This window comes from Sinohyriopsis cumingii, chromosome 5, assembly GCF_028554795.1.
Source record: "Sinohyriopsis cumingii isolate HCF-2022 chromosome 5, ASM2855479v2, whole genome shotgun sequence".
Classification (NCBI taxonomy): domain Eukaryota; kingdom Metazoa; phylum Mollusca; class Bivalvia; order Unionida; family Unionidae; genus Sinohyriopsis; species Sinohyriopsis cumingii.
In genome coordinates this window covers 146,509,137-146,529,675 of record NC_142965.1, presented here as the reverse complement: position 1 = coordinate 146,529,675, position 20,539 = coordinate 146,509,137, and the positions used below count along the sequence as shown (strand labels likewise).

At 35.7% G+C, this 20,539-nt stretch overlaps 1 protein-coding gene across 3 annotated transcripts in view; it reads left to right on the top strand.

Annotated features, from left to right (window-relative positions):
• The window catches only part of LOC149800416 (uncharacterized), a 156,749-nt gene extending 139,868 nt beyond the window's left edge, over window positions 1-16,881 (top strand). For 2 of the 3 annotated variants that reach the window (XM_089960054.1, XM_089960053.1), the window contains exons 9-13: window positions 4,616-4,810; window positions 5,489-5,584; window positions 6,732-6,992; window positions 7,430-7,515; window positions 12,978-16,881. In XM_089960054.1, the coding sequence (XP_089816180.1) occupies window positions 4,616-4,810; window positions 5,489-5,584; window positions 6,732-6,992; window positions 7,430-7,515; window positions 12,978-13,098 (759 nt within the window). In that variant the 3' untranslated portion in view covers window positions 13,099-16,881. Of the gene's footprint in view, window positions 1-4,615; window positions 4,811-5,488; window positions 5,585-6,731; window positions 6,993-7,429; window positions 7,516-8,172; window positions 8,190-12,977 lie in introns of all 3 variants that reach the window. The other variant, XM_089960055.1, reaches the window with a different exon arrangement.
• Window positions 16,882-20,539: the final 3,658 nt, after the last annotated feature.

The following is a 20,539-nucleotide window of genomic DNA, read 5'->3' as shown; positions in this document are numbered from 1 at the left end:
CACCCTGTACGTGTAAGCCGTGGTTATAAATTTTCTAGAGGAGCACTTTTCTGTCTCTCGAATGTCATAGTACTTTTCAGGGTTGACTAAGGGTGGTGAACTTTGTTTAGAGGAAGACTCTCTGGGCTTGAATTCTGGTTCACTCATGTCCTCTTCAAAATCACTGGCATGAATTTGTGCCAAGACTTCACCCCTGGTACGAGGCGATAGATCACGTTTCTGCCTCTTACTTTCTTCTTCTTTCTTCTCAAATGAATAGGATCGTTTTATCTTGAGTGCAAAATGTCAAATGACGAAAGTTAAAACACCATGGACTAATTTATAGTCATGGCAGACCAGCGTATATAAAAGGGTATGTGTCTTGTCCTTTCACTATTCATTTCACTCTCAAACCGAGCACAACGATGGAAGAGACTACACAAATCGAACATTTCATCCGAGCTTTGCGAGGGGTCATTAGAAAATTCTCTTCAGACCAGCCGACGGACTACTTTCCTTCCTTGCGAGATAAAAGTCAAGATACTTGCTGTATCTGTCAGAAGAAAGGGCATTGGTCTTCAGAGTGTCCAGACCGTCAAAAAAAGGGGGGCTAGAAAAGACAAAAGTCAAGATAACTGTTATTATTGTCAAGAAAAAGGACATTGGTCTCCAGATTGCCCAAAAAAGAAACAAGAGGAGTCAGAAGAAGAGAGGGATTCTTCAGAAGAAGAGAATGATTCTTCAGAGGAAGAAAGCAGCCAGGTAAAGAAAAAGAAACAGGAGAAGAAAAGAAGAAGGGAGGAAAGTGAGGAGGAAGAGGAGGAAAAGAATGTGACGGTGAAGAAATTTAAAAAACAGAGAGACTAAGCAATGAGACAGAAGAAGTGTATGAACTTTTTAAAGTGCTCTGTTGTGAATTGTGAATTGGATTGTTAATATTTATAAAAGAATAAATTAAGTATTAAAAGGTAAGTGTCTTTGGGTTTTGATTTTAAAATAAGAACGTACACTCACACACTCATACACAGACACGTACTATAGGGATAAAATGTTTTTTTTTAGTTATTGGCAATTGAAAGTCTATCTCTTTTCGAGAGACGTGGGTGGCCCTGAAAAGGGCTTTTTTTGGTGTAGGGGTGAGTTTAAGCAATCAACTTTAACTGTCTTAAGCCTTTGCCACGGCCGAGGCCTACTTCTGGACTGCGTACTGTTGATGATGATGATTTGATTGAAATCACTAAGGGTGGTACGGTAGGCTTAGTCACAGGGTTGGAGTGTTTAGCTCGGGAAGGTCGTATTCTCTTCGGTCGTGATAAAGAAGTCTGATACATTTGTTTCAGACTTCTTAACTCTGCTAAAATGTCTAACAATACCGTGACCGTTTGATTTTCACACCCTTGTTTCTTTGCTGCTGCTGCTTCTTCTTCTTGTTGTTTTTTTCTTACCTCCTCTTGCTGTTGTTGCCGTAGGAGAAAAGCTTGTTCCGCTTCCTTTTGCTGTTGTATAAATTTCTCCAATTCTTCTTTCTGTCTCTGTCTAAAATTCTCCACGTGCGGTAATGAAGGAGACGAAGGTTCCGGAACAAATTCTTGCGAAGTAAGAAAATCCACAAAATCCCAATTTACCTCTTCTGAAAGTAAGTCCGGGTTCCCTTGGGTGGTCTCCACTGCTGGTGCACCCTTTGATCGTTTTCTGAGTTTCCGTCATGTTGAATCACTGTCGCATAGATTGACTGCACACAGTCGCTAGCGAATCTATGTAGGCCACGTGACGTCACAGACTGCTCTCTTCCGATTGGACGATGGCTAACTGAATTTTGTAACGCGTGTTTGGATTGGTTAATGAACTCAATCCGTTTCAATCCTTCCTCTACCTATAAATAAACGCAGTTCACTGCATTGATTCACCTGTTCTCGGCGCCTCAAGATGTGGACCGACGTACACTCTTCCACCCTTGTGTCAACGATGATGTTCCGGACGGACATACCCATGTATGTCCGATCCAACTGGACAGTTGTCCATATGACAGACACCAGTCTGTGGATACGTAGGATCTACGTAGAAAGACAAGGATGCTTCAAAAGAGTCCTGATTTACGGTCCTACAGTAAGACGCAGCCTAAGGACAAGAAGAAGACCAATGCAGTGCCCCTTATGTTAATGGATACATTAACATAAACCCAAAGGCTCTTTTCAGGGCCACCCACATTTCTCGAAAAGAGATAAACTTTCAATTGCCTACCCGTTTTTTATTTTTTATTTTTTTTTAAAAAAATAGAGACCCCTCCCTGTTTCAATTTTCGTGTGTTCCTTTTTCATAGACCCATCAGGTCGGGACCATATTAAAATAGGGCTCCCGACCCTATTCCTTTTCCCTTTTCGCTCAACAGACCCACAATCTATTCCCATGTTAAATTCCCTTGCCGCTAGACAGGCCCACGATTTTTCCCCATGTTAAATTTCCCTTGACGCTAGAGTTGCCCACGATTTTTCCCCATGTTAAATTTCCCTTGACGCTAGAGGTGCCCAAGGGGTTCTGTAATGCTAATTCCCATTGACGCTAGAGGTGCCCAAGGGGTTCTGTAATGCTAATTCCCATTGACGCTAGGGTGCCCCACTTAACTACTTATTTATTTGTCCCAAACTACCTCCTTTGCTAAGGCAATTCTATTTACAATGTTCTCTAATGCGGCCAGGTAGACGTAGTCCCTCTAAAAATCAGAGGTTTGTTCAAGGGAAGATAACTTCAGGTGGGCAAACTCAATCAAACTAAACGGTGTTGTCCATATCTGATACACACCAATAAATAGATTCATCGACTTGGTTCGAGAGCTTAATAGTGTTGCGGGGCAAATTAACTTAAAGTGGATTTAGCACAACCAACCCATGCTATTGTTGCGAGTCTCTGATGTACACCAATGAAAGTTCCTAGACAAGGATACGTCAGCGTCTGTGTCGTGAGTGCCATTAAGCAAGGTCATTTAATCTCATTGATGAACACAAAATAACAAAGACCATTAGATCAATCACCTTAAAACGGTCTTAGTACAGATAGAACAGAAGTGTTCCGGTTCACTGATGCATATCAATTTTTTCAAGTCCTACGATATTACAACCTAAATAATCAAGCGCAAGTAAACAGCACAAAATGTAAACATTTATTTTAACGAATATTACAACTGTTGCTGCAAGAATTAATTATATTTTGCCCAGTCATTTGGATTCGGCTAAATTGACATACTGTAACACTTCTTGAAATCTGAGAGTATTGCTTGACCAGTCATTGAAAATCGAAACGATATGATCTAATTGATAATTCGGTTATATGAGCTGAATGAGACAAACATCTCCGTCAAATTCGTGGTACGACACTGTGCGAAACAAGTATCTCCGTCAAATTCGTGATATGACACTGTACGAAACAAGCATCTCCGTCAAAATCATGGTATGACACTGTACGAGACAAGCATCTCCGTCAAAATCATGGTATGACACTGTACGAGACAAGCATCTCCGTCAAAATCGTGGTACGACACTGGACGAAACAAGCATCTCCGTCAAAATCATGGTATGACACTGTACGAGACAAACATCTTCGTCAAAATCGTGGTATGACACTGTGTAAAACAAGCATCTCCGTCAAATTCGTGATATGACACTGTGCAAAACAAGCATCTCCGTCAAAATCATGGTATGACACTGTACGAGACAAGCATTTCCGTCAAATTCGTGGTATGGTACTGTGTGAAACAAGCTTCTCCGTCAAAATCATGGTATGACACTGTACGAGACAAGCATCTCCGTCAAAATTATGGTATGACACTGTACGAGACAAGTATCAAAATCATGGCATGACACCGAATGAGACAAGCATCTCCGTCAAAATCATGGTATGACACTGTACGAGACAAGCATCTCCGTCAGAATGATGGTGTAACATATGTTTTACTCGGTCACACTGGTACTAAGGGATCTTTCTCGCAAGGTGAGGAAGTATTTTAATAATTTCGAAGAGTTAAATGTGAGGAATCGTATTCACATCCTCTAGGCTCCAGACTATTCAACTTCCCGTAAATATGTTTATGTGCGTGAACATTCTATTAAAATTCTTTTAAGGAATTCAAAATTTCATCGTGCATGACAGTTCTGATTTTTTAAAGTACTTTACTTGCAACGTAACGAACAAAAAGCTCTCATTTCAAATAGAAACATTGGTTCAAACTTTAACTCGTATCTAAAGATTAGGACCCTTCAAATTTATATATCAGACTGTAGAGAGAGAGAGAGAGAGTATTCCTAATGTTTTGTAGTTATTTCAAAATCTCAACAGTCACAAATTTCGACTGCATGGTATAGAATGTTAGACTGCGTGTCAATAATGTTATGAGAAGAGAAAGACTGAAAATGTTAATGTTATTGAAATTATTTCAGTTCGTGGTTAATCAGTGGAAGAGTAGCTGGAATTCAACCAAAAAAAAGTGACCATAATCTTGTACTCAATTTCCCTGTGCTGAGTTGTTAATGGTAAAAATGCCTTGTTTTACAGTACAGTATAAAGGGGGTTCATTATAATGCCGTGTAGCAGTCACAGTTTACTACTTTAACCACACATCAATGTTAATTTTCTATGTTGACAGAGAAATGTGGGCTTAAGAAGACTAAACATTTCTTTCAATGGACTTGGAACCAGCGGATGTGCCCTGCTTGGCAAAGCTTTACTAGAAAATAGGACGCTGAAGGAACTGGACATATCAAACAATCGGATAGGGACAGAAGGGGTGGGAAACATTTTAAAGGGGTTGAAAGAAAACGACGGATTGGAAATACTAAGAGTAAGTACAATGCCCGTATATAGCCTGTCCTACTTAATTAACATTAACTCACTCTGGCAACTCACCCAGTGCTGTGTTTCACATTATTTTCTTGTCGTTTGTTTATTTGTATTTTTTGTTCATGTCACTTAATTTTTCTCAACATTCCGATGTCCTGTATTATTGGACATTTCTTTAGCGATTTTGTGTTCTTTATCCACTGAATAATTTGGCATCAAAACGCTAACATTCGAGAGATAAAGGGCTAACAACTAGATGTAAAGAATGATGTAACAGAAACACGTAAATACACGAAGGTTCATCTGTGTTTTGGAACAAGAGTGCGTTAAGGACACAACACTCGTGTAAGCACGAAATCTAGCTAAGGTTACAAATCCAAAATTTGAAACTCATCAGGAGTGTTCACCTATTTCCCAAACATTTTTAAAAAAAAAGAAAGAAATATATTCTGGTATTAACCTTGTAAAGGTACTTTTGCATCACTTTTACTAAGGAGTCACTAACGGTTAAAATATGTAGTCTAAGTCAAAAGCATGTACTCAGTACCATATGGCAGCTGGGCCTGATATTTTACACACGCACGCAAAGACACACACACACACACACACACACACACACACACTTCAAACATCGTGAGTGAATAATAATGTTCACGTGATTATTTTTCCTTTCTTTCAGATCGGACAAAATCCTATAACACCTGAGGTAGCCTTGACGATCCTAACACTAATACAGAAGTCAGATAAATGCGTTGTTTCGATCTTGGATCTAACGGTACATATTTGGTGACTATAGTTAATTTCAAATATCATTGCTAATGCTATTTGTTTTCGCACACACACACACACACACACACACACACACTGTATATATATATATATATATATATATATATATATATATATATATATATATATATATATATATATATATATATATACTGTAAAATAGCTTTCATAATTTTATACAGTTCTTTTCCCCATTGACGAAGACAATGTTCATTCAACTGATCATCTAATAGTCAATGTACCTGTAATGTTAACATTACCGCCATGTTGATGCAGATTTTAGTTAGTTCCCTTTGGTACGTTATCTGGGCACCTCAGTTATGTATTCCGCATAAAATAGTAAGTAATCAGGTGGCCTCGGCTCGTAGTTTTTTTCTAGCTTGGATGCGCAGACTCCAACTTTTCATCTATTAGAATAGACCAGCAATTGGTTAAAAAAAATATTTACTTTTCAATAGTAACCCTTTCCCCTAAAATGATTTCTAAATAGTTATTTTTGGAAAATTGAACAATGTCCATTTCGAAACTTCGAGGGTAAGTTGTACGCGCTAACGAAGAAATAACAGCATAAAAAAATTAACGGCAAGTGAAAGAAAGTTTCTTTATCCAGCCAGTTTCATGCTGTTTTATTAATACATATTTCTCCGTATCATAGAGGTGCCAATCACAAGGCCATTTTGAGACACTCTTTATTGATATTCCACATGTTCCTGCCCAATTAAGTCATGCTGGAAACGAATGTTAAACAACATGGAACAATTTTATAAAGGTTTATCAAGCTATGACATAATTATCAATTGTATACTGGTCATAACCAGAAAATAAACTACATGCATTTAAAGCATAAAATCTTAATTTGTTTTCAACGTTGTTCTCTTATTCATATTTGGAGCGAATCTCGGCGACTCAGAAGGAGCATTCAAGTCCTCATTCTTATTTTACGTCCTCAGTCTTATATTAAGAGTAGTATTAAGAGTAGATCTCCGCGAACCAAAATGTACATTTAAGTCCGCAGACACACGAGGTATGCAAAGCATTTAAATTATTGTAAATGGTGAATTATCTGTCATCATAAAACTAACAAAACTGGTATTAAAAAATTCTTATCATTGAGATACTGCCGTGTATTTTAGGATATAGTGGTCAGTCTGGAATTTCTTCAGTTATGGGAGGAAATTAAGCTACACAAAATGTTGAGAATTATGCACGGGGCGGTGATACGGGGCAAGCAGCCAGAGAAACAGGATCCAGACGCTATAGACTGGCGAGACCCGGTGATGCGGATGTACAACTACATGCACCAAGAGGGCTATAGGGTTGTGGACCTCCTGAAGAAACTGGACAAGGACAGGAGTCTAAGTGTGGACAGGCAGGAGTTCAAACTGGGGCTCATAGTATGTATTACTGGGTTCCAATGGAACATTTTGAAATCTGTGTTTACATGTCTGTGCTTTTGTAATGGGTAATATCTTAAACATTTAAAGCGAGGATTAGGTTTTTCACAGCAAATTCCTATAAGTCATTTCAAAAAACAACAGTATTATATGATCTTGATTTGCAAAAAGAGGTTGAATTTTTAAAGAAGAACGTAAATGTAAAAAAATTTAGGGAGATGTTTGAGAAAAGTCTGATCAACTTAACCGTTCGTTTAAGAAAATGTGGATCTTGTCATACATCTGGAGATATCCACAATGTGGATCTTGTCATACATCTGGAGATATCCACAATGAAGGATAATTGGAATAGTTTTCATTTTATTTTTGGACTATTTCGCCTTTTGACATTTAATTTGTACCCACTTTTAATGTGTAGTATCAACTTCAAAATTCAGGCCGAAAACATACCTCTGACCGAGTCCCAGCTGGACGAGATTGTGACCAAACTGGACGCCGATGGGGACGGAGAAGTGGATTTTGGGTAAGAAAATACCGCATGTCCGTTATATTGACTGCCTATTTTTAATATTTCTAATATTCCAGGTATGCGCCTTTAATCACAACGGAAAATTCTGTCTTTTCTGTTATTTTACTGCGACAGACCGAACCTTTCCGATTGCCAATGTGAAACATGCACACTTACAAGGGAAATCTTCCGTCAGAATAATTCACTTATTTGAGAGTTTAATAGGAGATCATATGCAGCATTTCTTACATTATCTATTATCAATAAATATTTTGAACAAGCGACCGATAGTCCGAAGTTGCTCTTTTTATAAATTGACAATGCAGTTATAGATTGAACTTAAAAGCACCAAATTGTCCCCTTTTTGTTTACTTTGTCTTGAACTGTGGGAATTTTTTCCCTTTTAAAAGTCTTTAATGGTTTCCTAAAATCTCATATTTTATTCTTTCTTGTATCACTAAACGTCTTTCTACAAATGCTACAAGAATCAAAGAACTTACGATACTCTAAAACTCAGTGTGCAGCAAACTGAAGGATTTTCTTTACTGTTCTTGATGTAAAGAGATTCATGGATATTACAAAATGCCAAATTGTAAATTTAGCCTTTTCAAAGAACAATGTTGTATTAAAAGAAGCCACAGATACAACTGAAATAATTACTATACCTTGTAGCAAAGGAAGCAGAAAAGGTAAGTGTGGGACATGCAGTGATGCATATATGTTATGTTAGACTCGAGTTTTTGCATCTATTTTGAGAGCTATTCAGATTGGAGCTTTTTAGAAAGTTCTGCGAGTTAAAGGAAATTTCTTGTGTTAAGCATTTCAATATGCTTTCCAGACGTGGCTAAATAGACCAGAATACCGTTAAACTTGTTTAATGTCAGTACATTATGCTCGGAACCACGACATAAATAAAATGGGACTGCCATTGTAAAGTGTGTAAAGACCGTCGGAACTGGGCAACTGGGACGATCACGACCACCCAATTCTATTTATATATTAAGTATTTGCAGACTGAAGTCTGCTGCACTCGTTTTACGTCTTACGACACTAACTATTTGGGAGAGCCAAAATATTCTATTGGAGGTGGGGACATTGAGCCCACGATAATTACAATTGGTCTTCAGTGACTGGCTAAAAAGGGGACGGCCTTTTTATTTTATTCAATTTTGGAAACATATTTGTGTCGACATGTTATCAGAATAAAAATGACTAGTGAAGAATTTAGAAGACAAAATAAAATGGAACTGATAAAAGATGGCATAGTCATGATTTTCAGACAAGCCTGAAATTACTGATTTGACAATGGTCAGGCACTTTACACATATTTATCTCGACAAGTTAATGCGGTACCCACTGAGTTCATCATCGCTAAATCTTTGTCAAAGATAAGTGTGCAACATGATGCAAAAGAATATAAACAGACCTTGCGTCTAAATTATATTTATTTATAAATTTCTTAACATTACTGTATATGGGAATTTAATTAGTGGTGTTAGACCTATTGTTAAACTTCCTCCCTGCCTGGTACGTAGTCCTTTCCAACACACATCGTCTCAACTCCTCTCTGCTTGCTTTGTGTCTTCAGGTGCAGCTTGCTAGCTAAGGGTGTTCTTGCTTTGTGTGCCAGTACCTTTATTTTAAAATGGAATCGTCTACAAAACGCTTGCTTAAGGATCATTCATGAATTTGATTTCTGAATAACGTAAATTACAAGGCTACACTAATATGGATTGGGATTTCATAATTTTGATTTCTGAATTACGTAAATTACAAGGCTACACTGATATCGATTGGGGTTTCATGACTAATTTCTGAATTACGTAAATTACAAGGCTACACTAATATCGATTGGGGTTTCATGACTAATTTCTGAATTACGTAAATTACAAGGCTACACTGATATCGATTGGGGTTTCATGATTTTGATTTCTGAATAACGTAAAGTACAAGGCTATACTAATGTCGATTGGGGTTTCATGACTCTGATTTCTGAATTACGTAAATTACAAGGCTACACTAATATCGATTGGGGTTTCATGACTCTGATTTCTGAATTACGTAAATGACAAGGCTATACTAATGTCGATTGGGGTTTCATGACTCTGATTTCTGAATTACGTAAATTACAAGGCTACACTAATATCGATTGGGGTTTCATGACTCTGATTTCTGAATTACCTAAATTACAAGGCTACACTGATGTCGATTGGGGTTTCATGACTGATTTCTGAATTATGTAAATTACAAGGCTATACTAATATCGATTGGGGTTTCATGATTTTGATTTCTGAATAACGTAAATTACAAGGCTATACTAATGTCGATTGGGGTTTCATGACTGATTTCTGAATTACGTAAATTACAAGGCTACACTAATATCGATTGGGGTTTCATGATTTTGATTTCTGAATAACGTAAAGTACAAGGCTACACTAATATCGATTGGGGTTTCATGACTCTGATTTCTGAATTACGTAAATGACAAGGCTATACTAATGTCGATTGGGGTTTCATGACTCTGATTTCTGAATTACGTAAATTACAAGGCTACACTAATATCGATTGGGGTTTCATGACTCTGATTTCTGAATTACCTAAATTACAAGGCTACACTGATGTCGATTGGGGTTTCATGACTGATTTCTGAATTATGTAAATTACAAGGCTATACTAATATCGATTGGGGTTTCATGATTTTGATTTCTGAATAACGTAAATTACAAGGCTATACTAATGTCGATTGGGGTTTCATGACTGATTTCTGAATTACGTAAATTACAAGGCTACACTAATATCGATTGGGGTTTCAACGATTTTGATTTCTGAATTACGTAAATTACAAGGCTACACTAATATCGATTGGGGTTTCATGACTAATTTCTGAATTACGTAAATTACAAGGCTACACTGATATCGATTGGGGTTTCAACGATTTTGATTTCTGAATTACGTAAATTACAAGGCTACACTAATATCGATTGGGGTTTCATGACTAATTTCTGAATTACGTAAATTACAAGGCTTCACTGATATCGATTGGGGTTTCATGACTCTGATTTCTGAATTACGTAAATTACAAGGCTACACTAAAATCGATTGGGATTCAAATTTCATTCAAAGTCATCCTTTTGAGCTTCAAGTCCATTCCCATTGGTGAGTGAAAAATCCTGGCTTGTTGATTCGTGCTTTGTCAAACGCTTAGTACCAGCTTAAATCGTTTCTAGCATCTATTAAGAATATATCGGATATGTTCAAGCCATGTACAACTGGTTTAGAGAGCTAATTGGGGTGCATGTGTTAAAAAACAAACTCGGGTAAGTTGGGTGTTTTCCATAAGAAGAGGATGATGATCACATTTTCTTGACGTCCCTGTTATTGTCATTGTTTCGATTTATTTATGATTGACATTCACCATACATTTACCACCAGCCACAAATTTATATTCATTCTGAGTAATGACCATATAGAAATACATCATGTTGTATGTTTCAGAGATTCTCTTTTAGCCAGTTTTGTGCGTTGTCTCTAAACCCGTGACTATATAGTTGAAATTTTTTATTCCAATTTCTATCAAAGGGTTTACTTGCGTATATCAAAGGTTTTACTTGTGTCTAGAAATAAGTTAAGAACGAACAAGAAAACATTTTTTTTTCTTCTTCTGATTCCTTTTTCTTTATCCTGTGCCCGCCAAATGTATCAAACACATGCACTAGCTTGTTAACAATATACTCTCCGGGAATAGAACCACACACAAAATTAGCATTAAAAATCGTGTAGAGAAGTAAATAAAAAAATATGCTTCGATGGATATTGAACCACAGGCGCACACAACATAATCATCACGTACATTTTTGCATTGTTCTGACTAATATTGAAGATATCACATAGATGGAGTTCAATAATTCAGGGAAATGCTCATCACATTGTTACATTTCAATCATTATGTTTGAGTGCTCCCATGATAATATGCATACATCAGTATTTACATTTTAATATTACATCTTAATATTACATTTTAATATCCCATCTTAATATCACATATTAATATCACATCTTAATATCACATCTTAATATTACATTTTAATATTGCATCTTATTTTCACATCTTAATATTACATCTTAATATCACATTAATATCACAGCTTAATATTAAATCTTAATATCACATCTTATTTTCACATCTTAATATTACATCTTAATATCACATATTAATATCACAGCTTAATATTAAATCTTAATATCACATCTTAATATACCATCATAATATTACATCTTAATATCACATATTAATATTACATTTTAATATTGCATCTTATTTTCAGATCTTAATATTACATCTTAATATCACATTAATATCACAGCTTAATATTAAATCTTAATATCACATCTTAATATCACATCGTAATATTACATTTTAATATCACATTAATATCACAGCTTAATATTAAATCTTAATATCACATCTTAATATACCATCTTAATATTACATCTTTATATCACATATTAATATCACATTTTAATATCACATCTTAATATTACATTTTAATATTGCATCTTATTTTCACATCTTAATATTACATCTTAATATCACATTAATATCACAGCTTAATATTAAATCTTAATATCACATCTTAATATTACATTTTAATATTGCATCTTATTTTCAGATATTAATATTACATCTTAATATCACATCTTAATATAACATCATAATATTACATCTTAATATAACATCTTAATATCACATATTAATATCACATCTTAATTTGATATTTCAATATTAAATCTTTGGCATGCTTCATTTTACTGTTGTCTAATTAACACAATTTTTATGATTTTATCAGATTTATTTGTTGCTAACATGTTTTCCATCGAACTTTCTATTTAGACATTCTTTCCGAATACGAAAACCACCCTTTTAACGTGGTCTCTTCATTACAGCTCATGCATGGTAAGATGGCAGCCATGGAGTCAGCTTGATGGTAGTTTGACTTAATCCCATACAAGTTATTTTAACAGAAGCCAATCATTTTAAAGCCGTATGCCAAGCGACGGAGAGAGCTGGCTCTTTATGACACACCGATCTCAAATTGCTTCAGTTTATAAATCACAAACTATTAGCCAGTAGTTTATTAATAACATTTATTTTGTTGCAGAGAAGAGAAATTACTTTTTTCTCAAAGATTTATATACATAACGATGTGAAATAAGCTTCAGATCTCTGCTAATAATTTTGACAGTAAGAAACAGATTCCGCAATATAAAATCGGAATTCCATTCCCATGGAAACTTAGATTAGTTATTGACATTAATTGACAACCTAGTTGATGTTTAATCACCAACAACAACGTATTATCAAAACGATTACTTGGGATTAGCTTTCATTCTGCTATTATAACTGAAGGTACAATTTTCGTCTACGCAGTTGCCTAGAGATGTATGATTTAGTCTTTTAACACTTCATTTGCTTTCAGAGAATTAATGGCGGGTGAGCGTGAATTCAGAAAAAAGTTGCGAGCACGAACAAAACGAATGATGATGCAATCCGCTCCCCCTGAAATGGTTACCAAACTTGAGAAAATCCTGGAAGGGTAACGCAACGTTGTGACCAAAGAGCCGGAGTTAACTGTTCTTTAATTCGGATTCATCCACTGCGCCTGAAGAAATTGCTGTTGATGGGCCGAACTGGCCATATACATAAAGAAAACTCTATCGCGCGTGGATAGACTAGTACGGATAAATCTTGTACAGATGAATTCCAACCTGTCTAGAGATAACTTAGATTTTAAATAAATCAGCAACACTGTGGTAACTCTGAACATTGTTTACAGGCACCTATTTTGTCAGCTTTGAAATGCGTATCCTGTCAATACACGTTTGTAAATGCGTATCCTGTCAATACGTGTTTGTATTTGTAATCGTTGGAGACAGTACAAGTCAGTAAAGCCAGTAACTACAATATATTGTGCTAAATATTACTGAGACCCTACACAAGTATGATCATTATCTTCGATAATTTTCCTCGAAAATACTTGACGAGGGAGAGAAAAAACCATATTAAAGTTTCAATAATTTAATCGATTCAATATATTTTTCTAGCTTCAATGTGCAAAGGAAGATATGTTTATTAAATCTATAATTTCCACATATACTCTATTTGTCACGCTCTCCTGGTGTGTGGTTCATTTGTACAGAATTGTGAAATTTTAGTATACATTGAAGATGTAATTCAGTTCTGCATTAAGATTGTTTTCTCTTTTAAAATTTTCTGATCCTTTTAAAGATATCTTGGAAATCTTGAAAGCAATTACCTTTCATATTGATTAAAAAGTAACAAAGTTTCCCTGAGTATAAGAGATATCAACTTCAACACTGACATATTTCTGTTTATGGGTGACGTCAGAGGTGAGTGCAATGTGTACGAGAGAAATTTTGCAATCTCTAACACGCAGCGGCGTTTGTCAACTTACATTTCGCAACCTAGGGTCCATTAAATATGTAATTAACAGATGTCATTCGTATGCCTTATTTCACTCATTTAGATTATGTTAGGGATATGTTCCGAAGAATAGACGTCTCTCGTTTAACAACCGTTTTGACGTCTGAGACAATAGTGGCATAGATACAATTTCTCCATCTGATACTATGAGAATTTTTTTTTTTTTACATGACATGCAGATAAATAATTCGGCAAATGACTTCAGCAAATGTCATATTTCCATGCACCCTTTCTTATGAAATATACTTTGGCAAATACCAAATTTCCATGTACCCTTTCCTATGAAATATACTGTGGTAAATCTCAGATTTCTGTGGACCCTTTCCTATGAAATATACTTTTGCAAGTTTGAAATTTTCATGAACCCTTTTGTATGTAATATATTTTGGAAAATCTCATTTTTACATGGACCCTTTCCGATGAAATATAATTTGACAAGTTTCACATTTGCATGGATCCTTGCTTATGAAATATACTTTGGCAAGTCTCAGATTTCCATGGAGATTTTCCTATAAAATATACTTTGGCAAGTCTCAGATTTCCATGGACCTTTACCTATGAAATATACATTGGCAATTCTCAGATTTCCATGGACCTTTTCCTATAAAATATTCTTCAGCAAGTCTCAGATTTCCAAGGACCCTTTCCTATGAAATATATTTTTGGCAAGTCTAAGATCTCTATGGAGCCCTTCCTTTGAAATATTCTTTGGCCATCTTCAGATTTCCATTGACCCTTTCCAATGAAATATACTTTGGTAAGTCTCAGATTTCTATGGACCCTTTCCTATGAAATATACTTTGGCAAGTCTCAGATTTCCATGGGTCAACGCTTTTGAAATATTATACTTTGGCAAATCTCACATTTCCATGGGCCCTTGCTTATGAAATATACTTTGGCAAGTCTCAGATTTCCATGGAGATTTTCCTATGAAATATACTTTGGCAAGTCACAGATTTCCATGGACCTTTTCCTGTGAAATATGCATTGGCAATTCTCAGATTTCCATGGACCTTTTCCTATAAAATATTCTGCAGCAAGTCTCAGATTTCCAAGGACCCTTTCCTATGAAATATACTTTGGCAAGTCTAAGATCTCCATGGAGCCCTTCCTTTGAAATATTATTTGGCCATCTTCAGATTTCCATGGACCCTATCTTATGAATTGTATTTTGGCAAGTCTCACATTTTCATGGGCCAATGCTTTTGAAATATTATACTTTGGCAAATCTCACATTTCCATGGGCCCCTTGCTTATGAAATATACTTTGGCAAGTTATATTTTCATAGATCCTTTCCTACAAAATATACTTTGACAAGTTTCACATGTCAAGGACCATTTCCAATGAAATATACTTTGGCCAGCCTCAGATTTCCATGGACCCTTTCTAATGAATTATACTTTTGCAAGTCTCAAATTTCCATGGACCCTTACTTATGAAATATACTTTGGCAAGTCTCAGATTTCCATGGGCCATTGCTTATGAAATATACTCTGGCAAGTCTCAGATTTCTATGGACCCTTTCCTATGAAAGACTTTGGCAAGTCTCAGATTTGCATGGACCTTTCCAATGAAATATACTTTGGCAAGTCTCAGATTTCCATGGACCCTTTCTTATGAAATATACTTTGGCAAGACTCACATTTCCATTGGCCCTTTCTTATGAAATATACTTTGAGAAGTTTCACATTTTCATGGATCATTTCCTATGAAATATAATTTAAGAAGTCTAAGATTTCCATGGACCTTTTCATATGAATATTCTTTAGTGAGTCTCAGATTTCCATGGACCCTTTTTATGAAATATACTTGGCCCAACCAAAGTCCCAGTATATTTTGGGCAATTAGCTTTCTGTACATTCTGGTAATGCCACATAAATGTATGGACAATACTTACATTCTACACACATATAGGCATAATGAACTCTAATTAAAGACATTAGTCAGTATACATTAGCCAATATCAATTCATGTGCAAAAATTGCCATTTTTGAAAATAATGTCTTATTAACCAGAAAGCAAAAGAGAATGGTATTTGTCTATATATTATTGGTATTATTATTATCACATATTATTTTCAACTGTGCAATGACCTTGTTATAAAGTTCTTGCATTATGTACATCTATAGTATGCATTGACTTTTATGATTCTAGATTGTAAGGGTCATTTAGTAAATAACATAGTAAGTAACTAATTTTGTCTATTGTGGGTTTGTACTGAAAGATGAGATCAGTTTGTTTGGTTAATGTTTTCATCGCCTTCTGACCTTGGAAGGTACAGAAGAAATTTTGTTGACAAATTTGATGGGATTTGAGTTTAGGTCATTGGTTTTCATGTTTGGAAAAACCAGGTAACCTAATTGCTGATTGGTCAGCTGCTAAAGGACCCGACTTTGTTAGCAAGTTGAAACGACCTGGAAATGAATGTTTCACCCTCATATTGGTTCGGAAATTGTCTTAGTTTCTTTAATATTAGGGATGTGTACTTGAGAATTAATAATTCATATCTTAAACATCAGTCTTAGTGCAGCCAATTAGTTGTGTTCAATTATTATTTGAGAGGATTTATTTATTTCAATTATTCATTGGAATTACAAGATGTTTATAAATGTTAGGACTAAGTAACTCTTTTTGGAATTACTGTGTATTAATTTAAAGACATTTTGGGCTATATCACTGTGATACATCAAAACTGTTAGCACATCAAACTATTCCAGACTAGTGGCACATCAGCACAATAGGTTGGACTTCATTTGGAATACACAATACTTGTTGACATGTGATAGAACTTTTTAACTATTTAGGATTTCATTCACCAGAGTACAAGATCTTTTTATTTTAAAAATTTGTATTCTAGGGAAATAAATTATTCATTGAATTTTACAGAACTTGTTGTATTTCACTCATTTCTTTTTCTTATTTTAATATCACAGAATCGTAAAACTTTCAACAATAAAATACTTAGCATGATGGCATCAACCCTCTGACAATAGACAACTGTTACTGGGATTCTTGAGATTTTAAATAATTAGTCTTCATATTTTCAGCTTCTAGTGATCTAGCTACATTGCACTGAACATATCCTTCCATCATTTGATAAAGGCAATGCTTTTTCATTAATAGATCATAGAACTTCTTGACAATTAGTGTACATAATACAACCTTCCTGAACAAATTGCTCATACTGTGCTATCAATCTCAGTACATATAGCTGCACTTATAGTTGAGCTTCCAGTCTGTTTTCCATGTCATCAAAAGCTTGCTTTAGTTCATTATAGTGTCTAACTTGGCAATATTTTCAAGCCATCAACCAGTTTCAAGCCATCAACTGGTTTCATCTGTAATCAGACCATAATTAGGAGTTATGTTTTTCATCACTACTGCTTTTTACTAAAAGAAGGATTTGAAAATGTACAAATCAAATTAGACAATGGAGTGTGTCCTTTGACACCCACCCAGGCCAAACAGAGGTCATATGCCTTGGTGTGTCCTTTGACGACAGCCTTCCGAGCCAACCGGTCATCTGCTTTGTTGTGTCCTTTGACACTCACTCAGGTCAGACTGGGATGATATGCCTTAGTGTGCTTGGGAATGAGCCTTAGCTTTCCTTTCCTTAGCATTCTAAAGCCAAGTATGTGTTAGAAATGCTGCTGAAACCAACCACAAAGATATTATTGCCAAGGGCAGATAATATAACTACAATAAATGACTATATAGTGTCATAGCAATGGGAATTAAGTGCTCTGTCCATATACAAAAACAAAAAGAAAGCAGCATGGCAGACCATGTGAGGTGGGATGGGTTAGGTCTGAATCCATGTCCAACTGATTCCGGGCCAAGTATTTTAACATCAGTGCCATCATGGTGCACACCTCAGTTTAGGATGGATACCAGAAAATATTGGACAAGGCAGCTCATTCCTGCTGTTGTTTACAGAAACAAAAACTTTGCAATAAAATTTGAAAACATTAGTACAATTACCATCTACTCTAATAACAATGTTTCTTGTCTTGGAAAAAAGATCAGCACACATGTAAGGGACAATGGCTTTCAGTAAGAATTTGGACAATACAGTGGTCTCTCTTTCATCTCTAATCTGGCATCCACTTAAACTATCATGTGCAAATGTTATCTGTGGACAGTTTGTTCTCTTCTGGCATCCAATAAAACAATGCAAAATTCCCCTTCATACTGTTTGTTCTTTCCTTAATTGAGGACCACAATACCAAATATACTAGATGATTAGGACCACACTATCAGATGTACTGGACAACTAGGACCACAATATCAGATGTACTAGACACCTAGGACCACAATATCAGATGTAATAGACACCTAGGACCACAACACAAGATATATTAGATGACTAGGACCACAAAACCAGATGTACTAGACAATGAGGACCACAATATCAGATGTACTAAACAACTAGGACCACAATATCAGATGTAATAGACACCTAGGACCACAATATCAGATGTAATAGACACCTAAGACCACAACACAATATATATTAGATGACTAGGACCACAAAACCAGATGTACTAGGCAACTAGGACCACAATACCAGATGTACTAGAACAACTAGGACCACAATATCAGATGTAATAGACACCTAGGACCACAAAACTAGATGTACTAGGCAACTAGGACCACAATATCAAATGTAATAGACACCTAGGACCACAAAACCAGATGTACTAGGCAACTAGGACCACAATATCAAATGTAATAGACACATAGGACCACAATACCAGATGTACTAGAACAACTAGGACCACAATATCAAATGTAATAGACACCTAGGACCACAAAACCAGATGTACTAGGCAACTAGGACCACTATACCAGATGTACTAGACAATGAGGACCACAATATCAGATGTTCTAGATGACTAGAGCTACATTAAAATATGTACTAGATGACCCCAGTTGACTCAAGAATGGTCACCAAATGTTGCTATTCAATTATTGTGTAACTGTTTAAGTGCAAAATTTCTGGTGTGAAGAAGTTGTATCATGTATATTGTTTTCACAGGTCTTATTAAATTGGGTATTTTATAAACATCTCATGGCAAAGTGTCTCTTCCCTTTTGTATCAAATCCAATCTATACCTGCTCTGGTATGTAATCACTGGCAGGGCATCATAACAATTACGCAAGTATGGCAGTAGCACTTTTACATGCATGATGATTTTGCAAAATGTGTGGAACTGTCTTGGACAATCGTCAAAATGTAAATTCACAATTCAGAGAGCTTAATTTTGTAAGTTTCAGTTCCAATGTAACTGATACAATAAGAACATTTTCTTTCCCTGATTTAATCATTTGTTATATACATACCAACTAGGTATCATAAGTCTTTTAGTGAAAACCCAATGTTAATACGACTTTCCATTTAGGATGAGCAGTGATGGAAAGATTTGCACGATGGCCATCAGATCATAACAACCAGACATCACAAGTCTTTTGACAAAAATGATGTGTTGATTTGACCATCCATTCAAGGCAAGTAATGATAAGATTTCAAAAATGGCTACCATGGCAGCCATATTATATGTCAGTCCATTTCCTGTCTGGCGAACTATGACCAAATGTGCTTGCTCAGGCGGTGGTTATACTGCTTCACTTACAAGAGGACGTCTTCATAGCATGCCACCACTGCAGCCATAGTTGGCCGTATATATATCCAGGCGGAATCACGTGACCCGAACTGAGATGGTAGATGGCGCAACAAAAGCTTGTTAATATTTAAAATCAAACATAAACTTTAATGAAACGAAAATTGGATGGTATGAAATCAAAATTACTTTCCATTGGGTTTTTCTCATTACAATAATAACTACTCACAAGAAGAATAGATACAGTCTCTCTTAATATTAAAAGAGACAAGTGACCTCTTCCTGGACAAGTATTAGAAGCTTGCCAAGTGGGTTCAACAAAGTAACCCACAGTAAGAAATGCTTTTCATTTTATTTTCGACCCCATTCACGTTCATCACCACCCGATTATCATACCCATCATCACCATCTTCTTGCTACTATTATTGTAAGCAACAGTAGTTTTTTTAATGGTATGCATATAGGTTGTCTTTGGAATTTTGCACAACAGCCTGCTTTCTTGACCATGAGACACCACTTAATAAAGAGTATCAGCTATTGTCGTTGTTGTTGACAGTTTAATGACATTTTGTTTCAGCACAATAGTCAAAACATGGCAGGCAGTAAATTGGTGGGGGAAAACCCCATTAAAACCTCAGTATGAGCCACTAACCCATGGGAAGATACCGGCTTTCTCATATACCCACATTAGCTAAGACTGAGACTTGACACTATGTGGACTGAGATGAGATGGTAGTGATGAGTAAAGGTGAATACGTTTTACCACTCAGACACCGGGACACCTGAAGAATATCAGCATGCATCCAATAATGAAGAGTTGATGTATAAGAAATGCTAATAAATTAATACCTGTCATCATTTTATTTAATTATAGCCTTTTCATTGTATTGTAGAGATACAAAAGAAACAATTAAC